This window comes from Motacilla alba, chromosome 13 (genome assembly GCF_015832195.1).
Source record: "Motacilla alba alba isolate MOTALB_02 chromosome 13, Motacilla_alba_V1.0_pri, whole genome shotgun sequence".
NCBI lineage: Eukaryota > Metazoa > Chordata > Aves > Passeriformes > Motacillidae > Motacilla > Motacilla alba.
The window spans coordinates 16036554-16059082 of NC_052028.1; the positions used below are offsets into that span (position 1 = coordinate 16036554).

General features: G+C 48.7%; 3 protein-coding genes across 5 annotated transcripts in view; all 3 read right to left on the minus strand.

Moving 5' to 3' along the window:
- Positions 1–322: 322 nt before the first annotated feature.
- On the minus strand, positions 323–10511 carry ATP6V0E1 (ATPase H+ transporting V0 subunit e1). Of its 2 annotated transcripts, XM_038149835.1 has the most exons (4): positions 10353–10510; positions 8631–8678; positions 3570–3696; positions 323–828 (listed from the first exon to the last, which is right to left on the minus strand). In XM_038149835.1, exons 1-3 carry the CDS (start codon positions 10454–10456, stop codon positions 3603–3605), a joined length of 246 nt encoding a protein of 81 aa, XP_038005763.1. In that variant the 5' UTR covers positions 10457–10510; the 3' UTR covers positions 323–828; positions 3570–3602. The 2 variants fall into 2 exon arrangements, with proteins under 2 accessions (XP_038005763.1, XP_038005762.1); XM_038149834.1 differs by lacking the exons at positions 323–828; positions 3570–3696 and adding an exon at positions 3703–4897 and having other exon boundaries at positions 10353–10511.
- A 1306-nt stretch (positions 10512–11817) lies between these two features.
- RPL26L1 (ribosomal protein L26 like 1) lies at positions 11818–16420 on the minus strand. The gene is made up of 4 exons (XM_038149832.1): positions 16354–16420; positions 15385–15557; positions 13947–14087; positions 11818–11988 (listed from the first exon to the last, which is right to left on the minus strand). Exons 2-4 carry the CDS (start codon positions 15550–15552, stop codon positions 11860–11862), a joined length of 438 nt encoding a protein of 145 aa, XP_038005760.1. The 5' UTR covers positions 15553–15557; positions 16354–16420; the 3' UTR covers positions 11818–11859.
- Positions 16421–21137: 4717 nt separating this feature from the next.
- The window catches only part of ERGIC1 (endoplasmic reticulum-golgi intermediate compartment 1), a 54942-nt gene continuing 53550 nt past the window's right edge, over positions 21138–22529 (minus strand). For both annotated transcript variants that reach the window (XM_038149932.1, XM_038149933.1), the window contains exon 10: positions 21138–21999. In XM_038149932.1, the coding sequence (XP_038005860.1) occupies positions 21892–21999 (108 nt within the window). In that variant the 3' untranslated portion in view covers positions 21138–21891. The remainder of the gene's footprint in view (positions 22000–22529) is intronic.

The following is a 22529-nucleotide window of genomic DNA, read 5'->3' on the forward strand; positions in this document are numbered from 1 at the left end:
AGTCACAGTGAAGGCTTCACCCAAATTAACCACATCACCTTTGCTGCTCTGAGTACCCCTCAGACAATGGGAAGTTCCTGGAAAAGAGGCTCTCAAGCCAAGCACTCACTTATTCCTGCACCTTTCAGCAATTTTAAATTAAATTTAATTTAATTCTATTATAGATCTACCCCAGAGGTCTCGACACAGGCAAAAATCCCCCATCTATTCCTACTATTTAACTTCATTACAATTCATCCACATCATCTAAATATCCTCAGCTCAACTCCAAGGATCCAATTAAACCCACCGAAAAATAACAGTTAAGCATGGCACGAGAACGTTTTGTATCAAGCAGAGGATTAGTTTTATTTCCAGGCATGAGAAATTTAAGGCCAGATTTCTCAAGAATACAATTCATTTGGAGAAAAAAATAAAATTGCCAGCAGCATGTGGTAGCACTGCTTCTCCTCTCCTCACACAGTTTATTGCACACATTTTTGTCCAGTGCAAACAGAACAGGGGTGAAGAGCACAATGACAGACGAGCTAAGACCTGCAAATATGAAGAGTTATTACAGATAAAATGAACAGGAAATGTGATTCCGTGACCCGTAAAAACAGAAATTTCCATCACATCTGGAGTTAACAGTCAAAAATTGACAGTACCAAAGAGGAGTATAAATTGCATTAGGCACTCTGTTAAATGGAACAGTAGGAAAAACCACAGGACTTTGAAGAAGCCACTTGAAGAACGTGAGAAAGGTTAAGGCATTACTGCAGGCTTCGTACCCAAGCAGCTACAGCAAGGGCACCTTTGGGTCAGTGGAGGTTTTCATCTCTGCTGCACCTGCAAAGCAAGAGGCACCTTCATTATTCCTTCCACGGAGACATTGCTAACTGAAGGGCTGGCTTTAAACACAGCTGTTTCCATTCCACAAACGCACTGAGCAATGCTCAAGAACTGGAGATAATTCATCTGTGGGGATGTTTTCTTGGCAGTTTCATTTGTGAAGTTACTGCAAGTAGTTTTAGTTACATTATAAGCTGGTAGAACAACTATTTCCCTCCAGTGTTTTCACTGCTGTAACAGCACCCAGCGAGCTGGATGGCAGCCCTTCTCCACTTGCACAAAGACAGCTCCTGCCCTGAGAACACAGGCTGTGAATTCACCAAGCCAAGGAGAAAAGGCACTGTTGGATCACAGCTTGGAAGAGTGCACAGCCTGGATTTGCCATGGCTACAGAGCTCTGCGTGCTCTTGCACGCTGCCATCCGAGCCGTTAACTCGGTGATGTATCAAGAGAATTGCTAGAAAATCATCCCTTGGATGGGGGGAGACTGAAAACACAGAGCAAACTTGTGGAATTTGGCACAGATCAATCAAGGCAGCATATGCAGAGTTCCTCAGCAGAACACGAGGAGCTCACTGGAGCATTTTCAGGCTGCTCAGTTAAGTAAAATGGGTTTGCTGTAATCATCTTTATTTTTAAGGATCTTTCCACTTTGGGAGTTAGCACTTCATTTTCTTTGCATTTTCCATACCAATCCACCCAAACCTCAACTGAAAAGAACAGGAGGCAGAATCAAGTATAGTACACGTCCCCTGAATGCTGGAAAAGCACAGCTCAAAATCCAGAAATAACTGCTTGCTACACTGATGGGAATCCATGCGGTGTCAGAGAGATATCCCAGCTCTTATCAGATGGAATCTCACTCACAGCTCCTGTCTAGGCACAAACTCCACAGGAGCAGGGACAGGACATGGAGCACCTCAGCCCTGCAAGAGCACTCAACACTGCAGTGCTGTGACCTGGGACAGCACATTTCAAGCAATAAAGAACAGATATTTGAGGATTATTATATGCTTTTACTTTTCTAAACCTTTCCTTTTCAGAGACAACAACCTTAATTTTATTCCAAAATCAAGCCAATAAAATCAGATTAAAGGTTAAAACAAACTCCTCCATGTAACAAAACAGCATGTGCTATGCAGGGCTGAAACGCTCCATTAGTAAGTTTTAAAATGACAGCTCCTCAGAAACTCTGCAGTCAGCTGCAAACACACAAGGTCCCTCTCTTCCTTGGTACAAATTTAACTCCAGTTCTCTGAAAATCCTTCACTGGAATGGAGGGGAAAGGCCTGGTTCTGGTTCTCCTGGTTAGCAGGAGTTCTCTGGTTCTCCTGGTTCTCCTGGTTAGCAGGAGTTCTCTGGTTTTGGTTCTCCTGGTTAGCAGGAGTTCTCTGGTTCTGGTTCTCCTGGTTAGCAGGAGTTCTCTGGTTTTGGTTCTCCTGGTTAGCAGGAGTTCTCTGGTTCTGGTTCTCCTGGTTAGCAGGAGTTCTCTGGTTCTGGTTCTCCTGGTTAGCAGGAGTCCAGAGGTTGTGTCTCACCTCCTGCCCGTCCTTGCTGGTTTCAACACACAGACCGTGAAACCAAATTTTTGTGTCCAGATAACTCCAATTTCAGATCCCAGGCAACTGAATCATCATGGGATTCAGGGATCTCTGTGCCCATTACCAAAACACACCGTTCTCTGTTTTAGCTAACTAATTATACGTTAGCACCCAAGCAGTGAAAATGCTCCTAGGAAATGCTGCTTGACTGACTTAGCTAATTACAGGCCTGGAGCTGAAGCAGGGCCAAGTCTACCTTTAGCTTCTGCTGGGTGCTTAAAAGGAGCTGCAGACACACACACAGGCCCAGCCTGACAACATCCCAGTTCCCAGGGAGCCTTCTCTGAAACTGGGGAGCGAGTGTCCAGGACACTTCCCAGAAGGCATTTAACAGAGCTCTAACGTCAACTGTCGCTGCACTGAGCTGAGACTGTGTTGTACAAGGACAAACAAAAAATGTGTTTAATTATTCAGTTACCAGCTTAAAAACTATAATCGTGGCTGCTTGTTTCCACGTTTCCTTCATTTGAACCTTCAATTCCTAATGCTGCCCTCCTGAACAAGCCCAGCAGCGGCGAGGTACTTTTAGCACAACGCTTTATTTTTGCTGGCCCTGTCAAAAAGCCCAGGAACTGCAAGAACCACATTCCAGCAGCACTGCCCTGATAGCAACCACCAGGCTCAGGCAGGATTAAAGCTGCACACAGGCTGTCATTAAAAACAAAATAAACCATCAAGCTGTGAGCTCAGGAGATAAAGGACATTCTAATGGCAGCTCCCATTCCAGCTTCCCAGGTGAATGAGGGCAATGCTGTGTTGCCTTGGAAATCAGGACAGGTCTTGGATGAAATGGTTGCAGGCTTGAGGAGAGGTTTAACAGTTGGTAAAGATCAGGAAACCCACTCGTGTTACCCCAGTGCAATTATATCTTTTTTTGGAAGTAATGTTTTCTTCTCCTTACAAACCCCTGAACTACATGACAGGATAGAAAGAAAAACACCTGTCAATAATTCAGTTCAAGCTTGTTTCACCTATCCAATCAAGACTAACACCCAAAATGTTTTGTTGCAGCCTACAGAAAGACAGATTTCTCCTACCAAAGAGCGACAGTAGTTTGAGCACACTGCTCACATTTCTGTTCAAGGTCTCCTGAAGCTTTGACACAGCAAATGCATCAATGGATGTGATCATACTCACCTGCCAGGGAGCTGCAGCACAGCACACGCATCCTCAAGGCCAGTGGTATCTGAGGTACCAGATTGTTTCATTGCTTAACTGCGGCCCAAAGAGAGGGTTGAGCTGAGCCAGAATTGCAATCAGCCAACTGCAAGACACCCCCCCAGCCCAACAGAGACAAATCAGCCGAATGACAGCTTGTGACAATGGAAAGCTTGTCCAAAACGAGGACTAGCAGAGAAGAAAAGGCTATTTTGGGAAGGTCTAGCTCAAATAAAAATTCTACTCCAGCTCATGCACAAGGACCAGCCACCAGCAATGAAATTATGGCACCAAATCATTCTGCAGCTGAAATAGATTGTCCTGGTCAACTGAAAGCAACACAAAACCTCCTGACAGCACTGCCCTCACACCTCTCTTCTGACAGAAAAGTGTTTGGAGACACATGAAACTCAGGTATTTGGGGGCTCAGAAGAGGAAAACATAAGAGACAAGAGCTTTTTTCAGTGCCTTTGAAGCATCCTTTAAACAACAACCTCTGAGAAACATCCTCTCTCTCATTTGCTTCTCAGTGCACAACAACCTGTCCTTGCAGATGTGGGGTATTTTTCAGAGATTTAACAGAAGTGAATTTAAACCTGGCACAGAGGTCAAAAAACATGGACCTGAAGCAAAAGGATACAAAATAACACAAAAAAAGACAAAAAAAAAACCAACCCCACAAGAACAACCCCAGTATGACACAAAGCCCAGACCATCAGCACAGCAGCCTTGTCACTGGAGCAGAGCACAAAGCAGAAGCCATGGCCAGAACTGAGAACAAGAGGAATGTAGTTTGTGGAAAATATCCAGGAAAGCTAAACAGAAATAAATATTCCACTCTTAAAAGACAGATTTGCTTTGTAAACGTTACAAGAATCAGAAAAAGCAATGGATGCTTCCATGGATTTAAATCTATGTTAAATACTAACTATATAAACACATTTAGTGAACACACTGGCTCATCTGTCTGCTATTTCTAGAATGCTTTGTAAGGAGGAGAAAAAGCAGAGCAGCTTTGTAACGGGAGCTGCCACAAATGTATCAGAGTGCTTAGGCAGTCATGGAAAATTCCACACCAACCTCGATGCTCTGACCAGCAAACCCAGCGCAGGTCGGCCGCCTGCAACAGCCACGAAGGCAAAGATGTGGGTCAGACTTGGAGAAAACTCATCAATCCTCCTCAAATGGACCAATATCTCTCTGCAATGCCCCTTTCAGTTTTGCACGGGGTAGAACTCCAGCTAGAACAAGCAGCTGAGCCTGCAGCAGTCCATCGGGCACACAAGCCTTGGAACACGTAGCAGGCTCTAAAAAGGAATTAAAACATCAGCAAGACACCCCTGAGAGCAGCCAAAAACCTTGAGGTTGACACGTTTCTGCTTTGCTGTCCAAAGCAGTGACAACAATGTATTTTGAGACCACGGTGTTAAATCTACTTAAGGGAAAAGCAAATTAGCTCTTGAAATCATCAGGGAATTTCTTTTGCGAGGGTTAATTTTTCAGATCCAACAGACAGATCCAAAGAGCGCTGTGCCATCTGCCTCCAGCATCCTGAAGTCACACAAGTGGGAGGAGGGTAGAACACTAAAAGCCTGTTAAAGCACATTATTATTCCTTTTGTCACTGCGGAGCAGGAAGGAACTCCTTGCACGAATCTCTCACCTCCCGAGCTGGGGCTCAGCATGGCCGTGAATTAAAGGAGCTGGGAGCACATTCAGGAGCTCAGCCTGTGGGAGCAGGCTTTGGGAAAAGCAGCGCGGAGGTTTCAAAAGGCATTTGTTGGGGCCGTGCTGGATACCCGAGCTCGCAGCCAGGGAGGCATCAGGGCAGCAGCACACTCCTCCCCCTGCCCTGCGAGGGCTGAGGAATTTAAAGCACTTGTTAGGCTGCAACTGCCTGGCATTCGAGGTAAGTAATGAAAAAGCTTTTCCCGTGCTTTGTTGAAGGGATGCTGCTTTACACAATAATCCAGCGTGGCAACACAAACAAAACGCAGCACTCAGAGTAAAACAAACCTCTGTATCCGAGCTGCAATGTTCCAGAGCCGCTAAAAGCAGGTATGGCATTCGAGCCACCCACAGGTCCTTAAATTCTACCAGATCCCACTTAGAACAGTCGCTGTTAATTATCCAGCTCAGACAAGGAAATTAAAGTCCCTTCTGTTGCACCAGGGAGATTTTTTTAAAAGGTCTTCCCACCACAAGTGCCATCTGTCTGTGCTCGTGTTACAAATTAAGGTCCTGCTATCTCTGTTTAAATGTCAATTTGGGCATCCATATTTGAGTCCTGTTAGAATCAGCAGCAAATAATGCTATTTTCCAAGCAGCCTGTGCTCTGCTGGGACACGGTGACACAGTTCAGGAACTGCTTTGTGCACAGCAAAATAGATTTAGACTCTGACAGTACCTCACAATATGGTGTAACCTCTAATCTCTGCAGCAGGAGCTCCTTGGGCTTTGCCTTAGACTTTATGAGGTTCCTGAGGATGGTTTATTCCTCAAAAGGCTGCTGGGTACAGGATCTGTACACAAATCAGATGCAAATACCTTCCACAGAACAACCAAATGAACCCCATGTAATGAATGAGGTTATTCAAAATTATCACTGCTAAATCTGAATACAGAAGAAACAGCTTAAAGCTGAAACACATTGACTTCAAATTAATTTCAGTGACAATCAATTCATCCATCAAGTGGTGTTTAATGGAGACAGGAAATTGTTTTTTCCCCATTTTCAACTGGAAAGGGAACTCAGAGAGTATAAAAGCAGGTCCAGCAGAGACTAACCAGCTGCACAGAGAACACAGAACAGCCCCAGCCACCTGCTGAGGACACACAAACACCTGAAATTATTTTAATCCCAACAAATCTAATGAAGAACTCCCAGGAACAACTCTTTGGGCTTCTTTCAAGGCTGGTATGAAAAATTAAGCTCTTTCTTTAACCACACAAAATTAAAGTCTTAAATGTTATCAGTGCCTCCTCCCCCTAAACAAAAAGAATGCAAGAACAATAAAGTTCCCTACGTTTGAATAAAACACAGGGAAAAGGCTGGACCAGATCTTTTGAGGTCCTTTCCAAACAGGGCTGTTGTACAATTTTATACAGAATAAATGAGCAAATAAAAATTTAAGACTCTGTGATGAGGCAAGTTCTGTCTTGGAACATGATGAGAAAAATCTGCTTTTGTTGCATTCTGGCAAGCAGACTCTACAAATGCAATTTCTGTGGCAGGGTACAACTACAGAGCCTTGAAAATATCCTAAGATTTTGCTTTGAGAAAACAAATTAGAGCCCACAAAATTACCAAAGAAGCCCTGGACACACAAGAGCAGTTTATAAAACATGTTAATAACTGCAGGCTTTATAATGGGTCTGTTTAGATAAAATAATCAACTAAACCTACAAGTCACATCCCACTGTACATTTCAGAGTTCACAGAATTTAGCCTAAAGTTAAGAAATTCTACAAAAAATGCATTTCACATCACAATGCAGAGGATGCTGCAGATGCCACACGGCCTCTGCTTCAAGGAAAACTCTCCTTCAAACAATCCAGACACCAAAGCTCAAGGGTTTTAGAAGAGTGGGACATTGTTTCTGTAGGAAAAAACCCCAAGGGAGAAATTTAAATTAAAATAAAACCAAAAGAAAGCTCAACCCCCCTCCTAATTAAACCCACCCAACTTACTGGCAAGCCAGTAAAAATCACCAAAAAATTGTCCTTTCTTAGCCAAACATTTGGGATCTGTTATGAGACTGGGCTGCTACAAACTTCATGTGCAGGGCAAGGAGACCTCCAGAGCACTGGGAGTCCCAAATTCCAACCCCAAATTCAAGCTGCTTGCACAAATTCTCAAATTTCTCTATCCACTCAGCAAAACTTCAATTAAAAAACGTCGGTGGATACAAAACAGAGCCAGGTTTGCTGGATTTCAACAGTTAAGGGAGTTCTTAGGAGCTGATGTATCAAATATGAATAGAAATAAGTTTTCTAGAGTATAAACTGATACCAACCCTGAGCATCACACTGCTAACCAAAGCAAAGCTGTGTAAGCTACAGGCTAACCCAACAGGGCTCTCCTGGAACATGCCAACACTTCTCTAAATATTCATATTCCATTCCTTGGAATAGCACAAATAATGCCTGAATAGTTCAAGAAAGTACAAATACCACTGGGGTTCCAGTGGAGCTCCAAATGGTAATTTTTGTAACAAGTTAACCATTATGATAAAAGCAGACTTTTAGCACTTTACTCTCTCTGTAACAAATTCTTTCAAAGTTATTTCTGCACAGCAGTTTTTCACAAGATCAGCCTTACAGTCTTTAAAAGAGGGAGAGAAAAGCACAAGCAAGCTTTGTCTTGCACTCTCCAGCTATAGCTGGCTTAAATCCTGATGAAAAATCATTACATGAAGAGCTCCCAACAAGTCACTCTGCAATTGCTACTAAATCTCCTACAGAAAGGAGGCAGCCTCAAAATACACTGCACATTTAAAGAGAAATTGTCTTAATATATCAAAGTCTCCCTAAAAAACCCACCAGGCAGCAGCTTTTCCACCCACCACTCCACCAGATTCTGAGAATATGTCCAAGGAATCGAAAAGCAAAACTGATCAGGGGGTTTGAGTTAGTGTTACCTCAGGATTAAACAGAAAGTGGAAAGGGGGAAGGCAAAAAAAGCCTAAGAATCAGGAAAATCTTAGAATTATCATTCTACTGTGAGCAGATGAGGCAGGGAACTGGAGAGGAGGAACAGCAAGTCCGTGCAGAGGACAGCTCACAGTCATGTGGCACAGGACCACAGGAGGAGGAGGAATTCCACAGGAGGAATTCGGGTTCCTTTTAACACAGCATTTTCCAAGGGGAGCATTTCTTCAGCACACTGAAGGTGTTTAGAACTGCAAGAGCTGTCAAAGAACAGGTCTAAATTCTGTGAACATTCTAAAAGCTTCTGACTGCTCCGAGGCTGTAAGAAAGGAACTTGTGGTCACAAGAGGAGCGGGCCTTTGCTCAGAGGCAGGGCAGTGTTTGTACTTACAACAGGTAGCAGCAAACAGCACAGGTCACCAGCATGGTGTTGATCACTCTGCCAAGAGGAAGGAGAAACGCCATCAGGTGAGGTGTTGTGAGTGAGCACAAGCCCCACAGAGCCCACAGCAAACAAGGACAAGTTTAACTCTGGTCAGATGAAAGATGACTCAACGTGAATGTTCTGGCTTCTTCCAGCTGAGCAAACTGCAGAGCTGAGATCTGCAGGACTGACACAGCTCTGCCAAACCCGACTGAACCAAATCACTGCGAACAGCAGCAAAATCTGAGGCAGTGTCCTCCCATCAGTGAACCCTGGGGCTGGATGCACTCAAGAAGTGCTTTCTCCATTTGCAGAATTCTGCTTAAAGGAAGTTTTAGTGTCAAATTGTCCCTTTGAATTTTATGTGATGAACGAGGGGTTTACAAAGAGAATACAAAATAAAAACCTCAAAGCTGTAGTGTACACTAAAAATGTACAGTTTTCCTTTCTTGGTGAAGCACAGCTGTGTCAGAATCCACTGGAAAGCTGAAAAGAAGGAAGAACCAAGCTCTTGAAATTGAAAAGGGTAAAACTGCAGCTACACACACAGAAGGGTTTGAAATGGGAGGAGAGGAAATTTTTAACAGTGATCTCTGCAGCTCATTGAACTCAGTGACAAAGTGGGTTTTTTTTAAATCTTTAAATTATAAAAAGGCATTTCCATCTACGTATTTCCTCCCCAACTGAGTAACAAAACTTTATGGGAGGTCAGTAACTTCTGTTGGTGAGGCACACAATTCCCACACTTCCATGCCTGGAAGCCATTTTTCCAAGGCATTTCTGAGGACAGGCAAATTTCCAGGCATGAAACACACATCAGCTTTGGAAGTGAGGCAGGAAATATCAGAGCTTGGGGAATATTGAGGGTTTAGATAAAGAACTGAGAGAAAAGACAGTTGGTACCTGTGGAGTAGAGGGAGTGTCAGAGAGAGGAAGAGAGATTAAGAAGCCATTATCTCCTAGAGAAAAGAGAAAGACAAAAACTTGTCTGCTTTTTAATCTGAGCAGCCACAACCACTGCAGGAAAAACCTCAGCTGAGAAGCCCAGCTGCTGCCCCCAGCTACAAGGGCACCAGCACACACTGAACCCAGAAATCCACCACCAATCCTTTCCAGCCTCAGGCAGCGTGAAACCAGAGGACGGTGGAGTCAGTTAGGAAAGGTCAAGCAAGGGAAGAAAGAGGAAGTTGTTGCTCAAACACCGCCTGACAAGGAACCACCTTGACACAGGACGTTCTGCCTGCAGAGGTTTCACAAAATGGTTTGGGTTGGAAAACACCTTAAACCTCATCTCGTTCCACCCCCTGCCATGGCAGGGACACCTTCCACTGTCCCAGGCTGCTCCCAGCCTCAGTGTCCAGCCCGGCCTTGGGCACTGCCAGGGATCCAGGGGCAGCCCCAGCTGCTGCGGGCACCCTGTGCCAGGGCCTCGGGGAAACCCAAACCCTCGAGGGGCCCTGGGGGCACCGCCCGGCTCTGGCAGCCCCTCAGGGGCGGCTGTTCCGCTGCGCCTCGGCCGGGCCCAGCCCGCCCGAGCTGCGCCAGCGCCCGCGGGGCTGCGGCGGCCCCGGGCCCGGGCAACCTCGGGGCGCCTCAGGGCTCCGGGGCCGCCTCCGCCGGGGCCTCCCCCCACAGCCGCGGGGCACGGAAGGGAAGGGGCCCGCTGCCCGCCGCCCCCCGGTCACTCACCCGCGGTTCGGCCCCTTGGGTACGAGCCAGGGCAGGACGCCGCCGACCACCCCCCAGAACACGCTCATGACGATGATGGGCACCGCCAGGCCGCCGTACGCCATGGCCGCGCTCTGAGGGGAGGGGGGCGGGGCCTCCCGCCACGCCCCGCGCGGAGGGGCCAATCAGCGCTCGCCACGTCACCGGGGCCGGCGGGAGCGCGCGGCGAGGGAGCCACGGGGCCGCGGGAGCGCGCGGGGCACGCACGATGGGATTGGAATAGGATGGGATTGGAATGGGATGGGATCAGGACTGCGATGGGATTGGAATGGGATGGGATCAGGACTGCGATGGGATTGGAATGGGATGGGATCGGGGCTGCGATGGGATCGGAATGGGATGGGATCCGCGATAGGATCGGGGCTGCGATGGGATTGGAATGTGATGGGATCTGCGATGGGATCGGGGCTGCGATGGGATTGGAATGGGATGGGATCAGGACTGCGATGGGATTGGAATGGGATGGGATCTGCGATGGGAACAGGGCTGCGATGGGATCGGGACTGCCCTGGGATCGCCGGCCCGGCCCCGCTCCCCATGCCCACCCCAAAGAGGCTGCCGGGAAAGCGGACACGAAGCTCCTGCCGGGTAAGGGCTGGCTCTGAGCTCCTCGGGGATGCAGGACACGATCCCACAGAGCAGCTCTGCACCTGGAAAGGTCCCGGTAATGAAGAAACCTCATGGAATTCCTCAAACACACTCACAGTGAAGAAATTTGGTGTTGAGCAGCACGAACTGGAGGGGTAAAACCCCTGAGCACTCATGAGAGAAACGCACTCCCAGTCCAGGGGACACAGCTTCACTGCCAGGCGTGGGAATGGCTTCCAGAACAATTTTCCTCGGTTTTAGACGCCACTGCTGTGCAGGCAGAGGCATTTCTGTCCCTCTGCAGCAGCAGCAGAGGGCCATGCACTGAGCCGGCCAGGTCACTGAGCTGCAGCGCTGTTTCCAAGAGCAGCTCTCGCTCATGGAGGTACAAAGAGCCAGCAAGAGCTGCTCTCACAGGAAATTCATCCAGAACAGCACCAACAGCACCGAGACTGCTGCACCCCATCCCTTCCCAAAGCAGCCAGCTCTGCCTCAGCAGCACCACTCATAAACCCCCTTCTCCTCATTAACATAAGACCTGAGTTAATTATATATACAGTGCACAGAATGAACATGTTAATATTTAAAACCATGGACACATCTAATGAAGAGACAGAAATACAGTCACTGTTAAGATGGACGTTTCAAGATTGCACTGCTCTTTCAGGCTGGTTTCAACATTTCTTTACAGTTTGGAAAAACCTGTTTTTCTTCAACAGTAAAAAGGTACAAAGCACCTTTTAATTTAGTGTATTCTTTACAAAGTCAAAAGGCAAGTGGCAATATTTAAATGCTGAGCAGGACACATCAATATTTTTGAAAGAAGACACGCAGCAGGTTGAATTTTAGCAGTTTTTAATGGTGTCAAGCAGGAAACCAGCTACTCTTGCATCTTCTCGATTGTCTCCTCCTTGTACTTGCCCTTCTCCTTGCCAACCTGGCGGGACTTGGCTTTGCGCTCCAGGATCTTCTTGCGGTCCTTGTCCAGCTTTAGCCTGGTGATCACCACCTGGACAGAGCACAGGCACGTCAGGCTCCCTGTCCAGCCCCAAGCCACCCGAGCACAGAGCTGATCCCACCAGCACAGAGGCAGCAGTCAAAGCTGGCCCCGGACGCTTCCAGAGGCAGCCCCAGCTTCTCCAGGCACCCTCGGCCTCATCACCCCCCAGGGAAGAATTTACCCAACAAATCTGCCACAGTGATCTCTTATGAAAATCCTTTTGCCAGGATTTTTTCTCCTGAGAAGCTGAGGAGCCTCAGGAACAAAATGTAAACAGTAACTCCCTGCTGCTGTGGGATGCAACAGCAACTTTGATGGGTCCATGTTGGGTGTTTTTAATTAATAACCCACCAAGGATGCAGCTGGCTCAGACTCTGGTCAGTCACCAGCCTTTGTTATTCATTCCATTCTATTCTTGTCTTGCCTTCTGATGAATCCTTTCTCTCTATTCTTTTAATATAGTTTTAGTACAGCATTTTTAATATAATACATAAAATAAAATAATAAATCAGCCTTCTGAAACATGGAGTCCAGATTCTCATCTCCTCCCTCGTCCTGGGGACCCTCGAACACAACCACACAATTCCTGTCCTGCCTCCTCAAACTGGCAAAGAAATGAATGTGTTGGTATTACTGAAAGCACTAGCTGGAAAACAGAACTAACAATCAAATCCCAGAAATGCCATACAGGCATAATTTCTCCTTAATTCCTTGTGCATTTAGGTCTCAGCTGTAATTCCCACCTCTCTGCCCACGAGAGGTACAAACTGTTCACACTGCAAGTCTGTAACAAAGCATTCCTCTGCTCTCTGCGTTAATAACCAGAATCTTTATGCAGAGCTTTACTGAGGTCTAGTTCCCAATTAATGACAATTTTCCCAGAGTGAAGAAGCAGCAGGAAATTCAATTTCTCTCGCTGCTATCCAGCACACAGACACACGCACTGGCTCCACCACAATGTCACCTTATCAGTCAGCTGTTGTTGCTGCACACAAGTCGTGATGTTTTGGAAGAATTCTGCCCTCCCTCGGCTGAACACACCAACCATTTACACCAGAAAACCTGCTGCACCTGGATTTTTTCCACCAACACTTCCATCTCTGTGCCCACGTGGCAAGGCTGAGCAGACTGAATTAATCTGCTTCAAGCCAGGTTTTGGCAAGTTCTTGTGTTTACTTTGAAATGTTTCCTGTTATGATCTAAACAGGCTTTGCCTGGTTTTCACCAGCTCTAAATACCTCAGGCTGAGCCCAGGTTCAGAAGTATTCAGTTCACAACTGCCTGTGAGAGCAATCACAACTCTGAGCATCTGTCTAAGCCTCCCCAGCACCTCCTCATGCAGTCCACGTGCCACACAGCAAAGATGAACGATGGCTTTAAGCGATGCATTCTGTGCTTTGAAAACATCCTCTCTTCAGAGATGTATTTTAGCAAGATTCCAAAGTTCCTACTCCTAGAAACAATGAGGAGTTCATGGTTTCAACTCACATCTCTCCTCGTGACACCCTGACATTTCCTTGAGGCAACATCTCCATTTGTGACTCACAGAACCCCACAATGGTTTGGGCTGGAAGGGACCTTAAAGCTCATGCAGTGCCACCCTGCCATGGCAGGGACACCTCCCATTGTCCCAGGGGGCTCCAAGCCCTGTCCAGCCAGGCCTGGGGCACTGCCAGGGACACAGGGGCAGCCCCAGCTGCTCTGGGCACCCTGTGTCCACCCTGAGGGGGCACAATCCCAGCCCCTCCTGCTCCCCCCTGGGATCAGCCCAGGCCGTGGGGGGCTCCTGGGGGCCAAGGCAGGTCCAGCTCTTGGCCAGCAGCACCCCCAGACCCTTCTCCAGGGCTGCTCCAGGGCTGACCCAGGTGCATTCCCAGCACTCGGTGCCAAGTCCCACCCCAGCCCAGGGCATCCCTCTGTCCCCAGCGGGGCTGGCAGGTGCCAGGCAGCCCCGGGTGCCCCCGTACCTTGCTGGGGTGGATGCCCACGTGCACCGTGGTGCCGTTGGCCTTCTCGCGCTGCACGCGCTCGATGTAGATCACATACTTCTTCCTGTACACCTGCACCACCTTCCCGATCTGCTGGCCCTTGTAGTGTCCCCTCACCACCTGCACACACACAGCAAACACCCCCTGAGCTCCAGAACCAGCCCACCCCACACAGCAAACACCCTCTGAGCTCCAGAACCAGCCCAGCCCACCCCCCTGAGCTCCAGAACCAGCCCAGCCCACCCCCCTGAGCTCCAGAAGCAGCCCACCCCACACCCCTGAGCTCCAGAAGCAGCCCACCCCACACAGCCCACCCCCCTGAGCTCCAGAAGCAGCCCACCCCACCCCCCTGAGCTCCAGAAGCAGCCCTGCAGCACCAGCCCACCCCACAAACCATGCCTGAGCCACCGAGCTGAGCAGCACAGGATCCAAGCCACAGAGCTCACAATTTCAGCATTACCAGCATGGACATCTAAAGGATCAGGACTGTGCTTCCCCCATTTCCTCTGCAGTAAACCCTAATGAGGGAGCCCTGTAGTTTTGCAGCTGAGTTCCAATTTTGAACAGTTCTTACCCTAATTTTTCAATTATCATTGTGTTTTATATTAAAAAGACACTTAACTTGGATTCATTTCTAATCTATATTAAAAAGCCACTTAGCTTGGGTTCATTTCTAATCCAATCTTTCAAATATCACAGGGAGCAAACAGCCTATAGAACAGAAACAATTCTTTGCTTTGTGCTTTACAGTTGAGTTTTTAGCTCAGCACAGTGATCGCTGCATGCTGCTGAAGAGCAGAACTGCCAGCACACCTGTGTCACCCTCAGCACTGAGGTGACTTTAAAATGAATTGAAAGTGAATTTGAATGAAGTGAATTTGAGAAACACTTGACAGCCCAAGTGATGACTTGATTAACTTAGATTGTCTCTGCCATGCTGAAGGCAAAGCTCCAGCACCAGTATAAATCTGTCTCGTCCTTGCCTTCTGCACAGGCTGTACATGAAAACAGAACCCCAGAAGCAGCTGCCTTGAAAAACACTGCCCACATCATCAAACCCAAATCATGCCCCATCCCCACCTTGTCCCCAGCCCAGAGCCCCGAGTGCCACCTTGGACACCTCCAGGGATGGGGATCCAAACCTCCCTGAGAAGTTCCAGGGCCTGAGCCCCCTTTCCATGGGGAAATTCCTGCTGTGCCCACCCTGAGCCTGCCCTGGCCCAGCCTGAGGCCGCTCCCTCTCATCCTGGATGCCCCCCTGGCTGTCCCCTCCTGGCAGGAGCTGTGCAGAGCCACAAGGGCCCCCCTGAGCCTCCTTTTCTCCAGGCTGAGCCCCTTCCCAGCTCCCTCAGGGATTCTCCAGCCCCTTCCCAGCTCTGAAACCCCCGGAAGCAGCCGAGGAGGGGCAGGGCAGTACCTGCACCTCGTCGTCCTTGCGGATGGGCATGGAGCGCACGTTGTACTTCTGCCGCAGCTCCTTGGACAGGGGCGAGGACATGATTTTCCTGCGGATGTGGGAGGGGGCATTGAAGTGCCGTTTGCGGTTCTTGCTGCGGTCCGAGGTCACGAAAGGGTTGAACTTCATTTTGGCTGCACAAAAAAAATAAAACAACAAACCCAGAGCAGTTGGAGAGGGGCTCACAGCACGCACGCTGCACTCCATCACCCACGCGCAGAGCATAAAAAAAGCAATTCCACCTGGTTTTAATTTCACCACTGACCAACAAATATCCCAAAATAAGGTGAAGCCTCTGCCCTGGCTGCCAGTGAGCCTGTGACTGACACACGTGCACATCACACCGTTCTTCCAGCCCACAGCCGCCCGCTCCCAGCGCTCAGGACGCCGGGATGCTGCCCTGCACCGCTGTCATTTACTATATTAATTTATAAAAATGTGTATTGTGGGCTTGCAGAGAACGCGCACTGCTCCAGCACCCCCGCTAGCGCTCCTCACCACTACAGGTAACACATCTGCAAACCCCCGGTAATCCCGGCCTTCCCTAAACTTTACCAACAGCGCTACAGGACCGCCTGTCAGGGCACCACTGATCCTGACAGCAAAGGATAAATTAAATCAATGACAAATTAAACCAATGACAAATTAAATTAAAGGCCGGTTTTGCTCCACTCCCCAGCTTATACGTGCACGCCGCGGCGCCTCCCATGCGGGCTGGGCTGCGCTAACTCAGTAACGCGCCGGGGAAGCGCAGCCTGAGGAGGCCGAGCTCCCCCCGCAGCCCGTCCCGCAGCCCCGGGCGGGCTCCCGGCCACTCGAGCCCCTTCCCGCTCCCCGCCGCTGCCCCGCGGAGGCTCCGCCGGCCGGAGATGACCGCGCACGGCCCCGATGGCCGCGGATGGCGGCTCCCGGCGGCTCCCGGCGCCTCACCCGCTGCCGCCGCCGCGCCGCCCGCCCGGAAGAGGAGCCAGGGGCGCTTCCGCTTCCGCTTCCGCCCGCGGCCCCGCGGGCACCGAGCACCGCCCCCTGGCGGGCGGAGGACGGCGCTGCAGCGGGGACAGAGCGGGACAGAACCGGGATAGAGCCGGGATAGAACCGGGACAGAGCCGGGATAGAACCGGGATAGAGCCGGGATAAAACCGGGATAGAACCGGGATAGAGCCGGGACAGAGCCGGGATAGAACCGGGATAGAGCCGGGATAGAACCGGGATAGAGCCGGGATAAAACCGGGATAGAACCGGGACAGAGCCGGGATAGAGCCGGGATAGAACCGGGATAGAGCCGGGATAAAACCGGGATAGAACCGGGACAGAGCCGGGATAGAGCCGGGATAGAACCAGGATAGAGAGGGCATAGAACCGGGACAGAGCCGGGACAGAGCCGGGAGAGAACCGGGATAGAGAGGGCATAGAGCCAGAGCGCATCTCGGTTAAACCCAGGACACAGCTGGGACACAGCTGGGACAGACCCAGGATACACCTGGCACACATCTGGGCGTCATCCCTGGTGCCCAGCTGAGCATCACGCCCTGGTGGTACCCACCTGGCACCATCCCCTGGTACCCATCTGGGCACTGCCCCGGTACAGACCTGCTGGCACTGTCCCCGGTGCCACCTGGGCACCCCCCTGTCCGTCAGTCCTGCCCTGATGTTCACCAGCAGCTCCTCCTCTCCATGAAGGAGGGTGACACTGGTTCCTCCTGCCCAGCCCAGCCCAGCCCATGTCCCTCAGCCCCAAGGGACACCAGTGACACCAGTGCCATGTCCCTCAGCCCCAGGGACACCAATGACATTGATCCCATGTCCCTCAGCCCCAAGGGACACCGGTGACACCAGTCCCATGTCCCTCAGCCCCAAGGGACACCGGTGACACCAGTGCCATGTCCCTCAGCCCCAGGGACACCAATGACATTGATCCCATGTCCCTCAGCCCCAAGGGACACCGGTGACACCAGTGCCATGTCCCTCAGCCCAAAGGGACACCAGTGCCATGTCCCTCTGCCCCAGGGACACCGGTGACACCAGTGGCATGTCCCTCTGCCCCAGGGACACCAGTTCCCCTGCCCAGCCCCTGCTCCTGTGTCTCTGTCACCTCCGTCCCTGTCCCCATAACCCAGCTCACCTGCACAACCCGTTCCCCCCTCAGGTAGATGTGGCCCTAGGACATATTTTCAGGACATAGATTAATTTATTCTCAATAAAAATCGGTAGAAATTAACCAATTAATTGGCTTGGTTGGGTTTGGGGTTTTTTTTTATAAGGATAGGCTGGAAAAGTTTGGGACTGTGTGGCGGCAGGCTGGGATTTGGACAAACAGCTTCCCCAGAGCCTTTATTTGCCATCTACAGAGAAGGGACTTCCAGCAGCACCCCATCGCTTGTGGAAGTGTGAGTTCCAGGCACTGGAACAGGCAGGAGCTCTTCCTTCACAAAGATAAAGGGAACATAAAGGCAATTGTTTCCCTTCCCAACATAAAGGGAATTGTTTTCCTGAGATGGTGCAGATTTCCTGGGCCCAAAGTCACTGTGCTGTAACCCCCTGCTGTTCCATCCTTAAAAACTGCCCCAGACATTTATTTCTAAATGGTTATGAAGCAAGGCTAAGTGGGCATTAAAGGAGGGGAGGGGACAAAAACTGGGTTATTTCACATACCAAGGAGCACAGCGGCTAAAGCCAAACCCAGCAAGTCCCAAACACAGTCCATTCACCTTTCCTTAAAAAAAGGGAGGCTGGGACACTTGGTACCGTACAAAACCCAGCACTGAATGTCCAGACATGACTCAGGGCTGATTACAAAAGAGCCTCGTGCTAACTTTCACCACAGTGACCTGGCTCCCAGTGATTTCACTGTGTGATAACGCTCAGTCCACTGAAATCATAACTGAAAACAAAAGAAAAAAAGCTCCTTTGGATTGATTTTGCAACAAGGAGTGCAACAAGAAGCCAATCAAAACACGTAAGAGTTTTATTTTTAATTATGGAACTAAAAAGGCTAATAGTTTATTAACATAAGGTTGCAAATTAAAAAGACAAACGCCAGAACTCCTTAACAGTCTCCACTGTAGAAATGTAAAAGACTTGTGCTTTAAGCATGGCCGTACCAGACACCCAGGGCTGCTCCTCCTCCCTGCCCCTCTCCCACATTCCAGGGACAAACCCCTCGCTGACTTCCCCAATCTGCAAATTCAAACAATTCCTGTAAAGCAGAGACTCACCACAGCCATGGCCAGCCCCAGCAGCCCGTGTGTCACACAGAAAGGAACAATAAAGGAGGAATTCTCAGGAGCTGGTGGCACCCGGACCCTGCAGATCTCATTTGTTACAGCGCACATGAACGCAAGGATTTGAGGGATCAGATCAAACATTCACAGACTCATCTCTCCCGGGTTTCTGTACCCCGTTTCCATTTTATTTTCTTTTAAAAATCCTCTTCAGCAGTCCAGACGCTGCCTAGAATACACCTAGTAACCTTCCCTAAAGCTGGAAGTTTTTAACTCCACCACTGCAAAGCATCCTCAGCCTCAAGGTCTCACCGTAGGGTGGAGTCTGGAGTTACAGGGAACAATTTCAAGTGGGAGTTTCAAATATTTCCTACAGGGTTGTCTTTTTTGGAAACCAAATACTTTTATGAAAACACTGACTTGAAAGGGCAAAATCAGAGCCCTGCAACTGAGGGTTTCCTTCTGCTCTGACTGGAAATTCTTTTGTGTGCAAGGACGTTTAAAAGCACCACTAAGCTCATTTTCTCTTCAGAAAATTCCGATTGAAAGTGAGATCTGATGGGTGCAGAGGCAGTAACTGCCTTGCTTTCACATCTGGAGAGATGAAGAGCAGATTCTGCTGTAAGCACACGATGCAGTACCACGGAGTGACCCCGCAGGACAAGCTCACCACAAATCCCAGCAGCCCCAGAAGTGGCCTTGGCTGGGCAGCTCTCAAAGGCTTAGACCTGGTTTAGAGAACCCAGGTACAGATGTTTCTCCTGCCACAACTTGAGTACAATTTGGTTTCCATATTTTGCAAAAAAAACCCCAAAAAATTGATTTATTACCTTATTGCAGGGCATGTTTTGGCAGAGAGAACAGGCACGCTGAAGTGTGCTACTTCCAAAAAAAAAAAAAAACAAAACCCAAACAAAGCAATTTCACTGGTCTGGTTCAGAGAACTGGCCTGGACTGCACAGGAGGCAGCTTAATACAGACAGGGAAAAGGATGGGAGTAACACACCAGGGGACACAAAGAAGCTGCAACCACCTTTGTTTGTGTCAAGGAAATTGTACCAGAGGAGAAATTTCAGGAAATGAACTGTACTGCAAAGATCTCCCCTTGCCAGCTTAGGAGAAGGATGCACGAAATAAATCTCAGTGTAAGGAAGATGCTAAAATATTCAAAATCTCCTTGTTGGAATCCACTGCTCCCAAGCTGTCAGCAGAGACTGACCACAATCAGGACATTTTAGCTGTGAGTTTCAGCTGGTCACAGTGGATTAGAGGAAATCCTTCAGCCAGCAGGAGAAGCAATTGCCATGGAAAATCCCACATCCAGGGGTTCCACTCACAGGCACACGGACACACTCCCAGAGGAGCACAAGCATCTCACTGGAAACGTTCATTTTTGTAAATGGGGAATTAAAAAACCTCATACATGAACAGGTACAGGAAGTTCCACAATCCAGTTTGCACCTGAAGTAAGAGCAATCAGTCCAGAGAAGAACAGGGCAAAATTCCAATGCTGTCTGGTCACTGCAGGGCAGAGCATGGCAGGGGCACAGGAGCTGGCTGCTTCTTTTTGGTGGGTGGATTAAACTGGCTACACCTTCCCTGCTCCCAAGGCAAGGAGAGAATTTCAACAGACAATCAGGAATTCTTTTGAAATGCATCTGACTCTAACAATAACACTGAATGCTCAACAATTCATATCATCACAGCGTCAAGTTTGGATATTTTGCCTCCAGGAAAAGGCAATGGATATCATCCAAGAGAAACCCTGCACCCATCTTAGAATTTACAGCACTGAGTTCAAGATCTTTTATTTTATGATTATTTTTGTTTAATCCATCCTGAAAGACTTAAAATTTGTGTCTCCTCAGCTCAGACATTCTCAAGGCATGTGGAGACTGTCACTACTCAAGGAACACTGATGAGGCTCTGGAAAATGCACTGCTGGGCATCGGGTCTCATTTTTGGGACCACATGACATGCAAGACACCCCTGGCAGGAGTTTTCCCCTCACACCTCTGTGTTTTGGAGGCTCCAGAAGACAAGGCTTGAAGGAATGGACAGGGAAGCTCAGGAATCTTTTTAAGGGATCAAACAAAACTCCCAGCAAGGGTCAGCCTGTGGGAATGCTGCCCTGGGTACCTGTGGGAGAGCAGTGTCAGTCCAGGGCTCAGAAAAGATGCCTGGCTGAGTTTTGAAGGAAAAGGGAGGCACCTTAAATCCTGAAAAGTCAGAATTCCTGTGTTTGACAGGTGTATTGAATACACACACGCAAAGCAAGAGAGGAAGCTGTGCTCACCCACCCAGAGGGCTGCACCATTTTTCTGAGCACAGAGAACAGAAAACCTCTTTTCAAAAACAACAACAACAGCAATAATAAAGCAGAAGTGCAGAATCCAGACTTTTGGGCGGTCTGTGTTCAGAAACAGAAGAAAGAAAAGCTAATGCTGCAAAGACAACTATTCCCTTTGGAAGCAAAGGCCACGTAAAACTCTGTTGCTCAGTTTGGTTTTTACTTCATGCCACCTGTAAACACAAGACTGGATAGTCAGTGAGTGGGAAGGAATGAAACCACTTTTACATCCAGAGTAAAAGAAATGCCCTCCACTGCTGGGATCACAGATTACCTAGGAAAAGGTAGCTGGGGAAGGCTTCCTGTTCTTTTTTCACTTCATTAGAAAGGTTGTATCTGAACAACTGAGCTTTCAATAGAAGCACAAAACATTTCTTGGTACGTTATTTCTGCCCTCTGTCTCTTAGGTTTGTGTGGGGACTAACACTTTCCACTCCTCACCAACAGATACATCACCTTTTTGGCACCACGGGTGGAATTTCTTCCTCATGTGTCATTTTGCCCTATACAAAAGTCGATTGTCTGATCATGCAAATCCAACAGAACTCCAAAAAGTGCCACAAGACAGTTCAGCTCTTTGCCATCTACTCCCTAGTTTGTACACTGCCATAGGAACCTCCCAGAGGACAGACTGCCATCCTCACTGAGATCTCAAATGGCATTTCCACCTCTCTTTCTGGGGGGAGGGAATCCACACCCTGATTCCACCGATTTTTCCCTCTCAGAGCTCTGAAATGCATGGAGATTTCTTTGATTTGTTGAAGATGTCTTCACTGAGCAGCCTGATTAGAGAAAAACATACTGATTCAATCAAATAGAAAATAAAGACAAAAACAGGTAGTGGTAGATTTCTCAATCTTTGCTCCTGTCCTTGGAGTCGAGGGTAGAGTTTCACTGCTACTGCATTTTGCCCAGCTGGATCTTCTTCCAGGCCTCTGATGCTGTGAAAATGCAGGAGTCCAGGATCCCAGCCACAGTAAATGTTCCTCCAATGATGGCACATATCTGCAATCACAGAGAGAGGAAACACCTTTGTCAACAATGAGAGGAACTTTTACCCAGCTTGAGCTGCAGGAGGGATCCTGCTGCTCTGGAAGCACAGTAAGACGTGGCTAACAGCACTGGGGATGGAATTCCATGAGGATCATTCACAAAAAGCATTCCCTGCAGTGGAATAAATGAGTGCTGGACTCCTCACAGCCTGAGCCCATCACAAATCCCAGCTCCACAGCTCAAACACTGCTCCTGTAAGGGCTAAACTCCACCTAACTCAGCTTTCCAGAAGCTCTGTGTTGCTCACATCTTCCAATACTGTTTTCTGTTAAAAAAAACCACAGTCTTCTGGTATTTTCCCCATTTCTCAAGGTAATTTACAAACAGGCAGAAGACTCTGAGATAGCACGTGAAGGGCAGTGAGTAACAGAGAAACCCAGCTGCCAGGGACACCACAGCTCTGCCTAACACTTTCCATGACAGGGCTGCTCACAGCAGCCAACTCAACTCTTTGTGGGACAGAATTTTCCACACAAGATGTG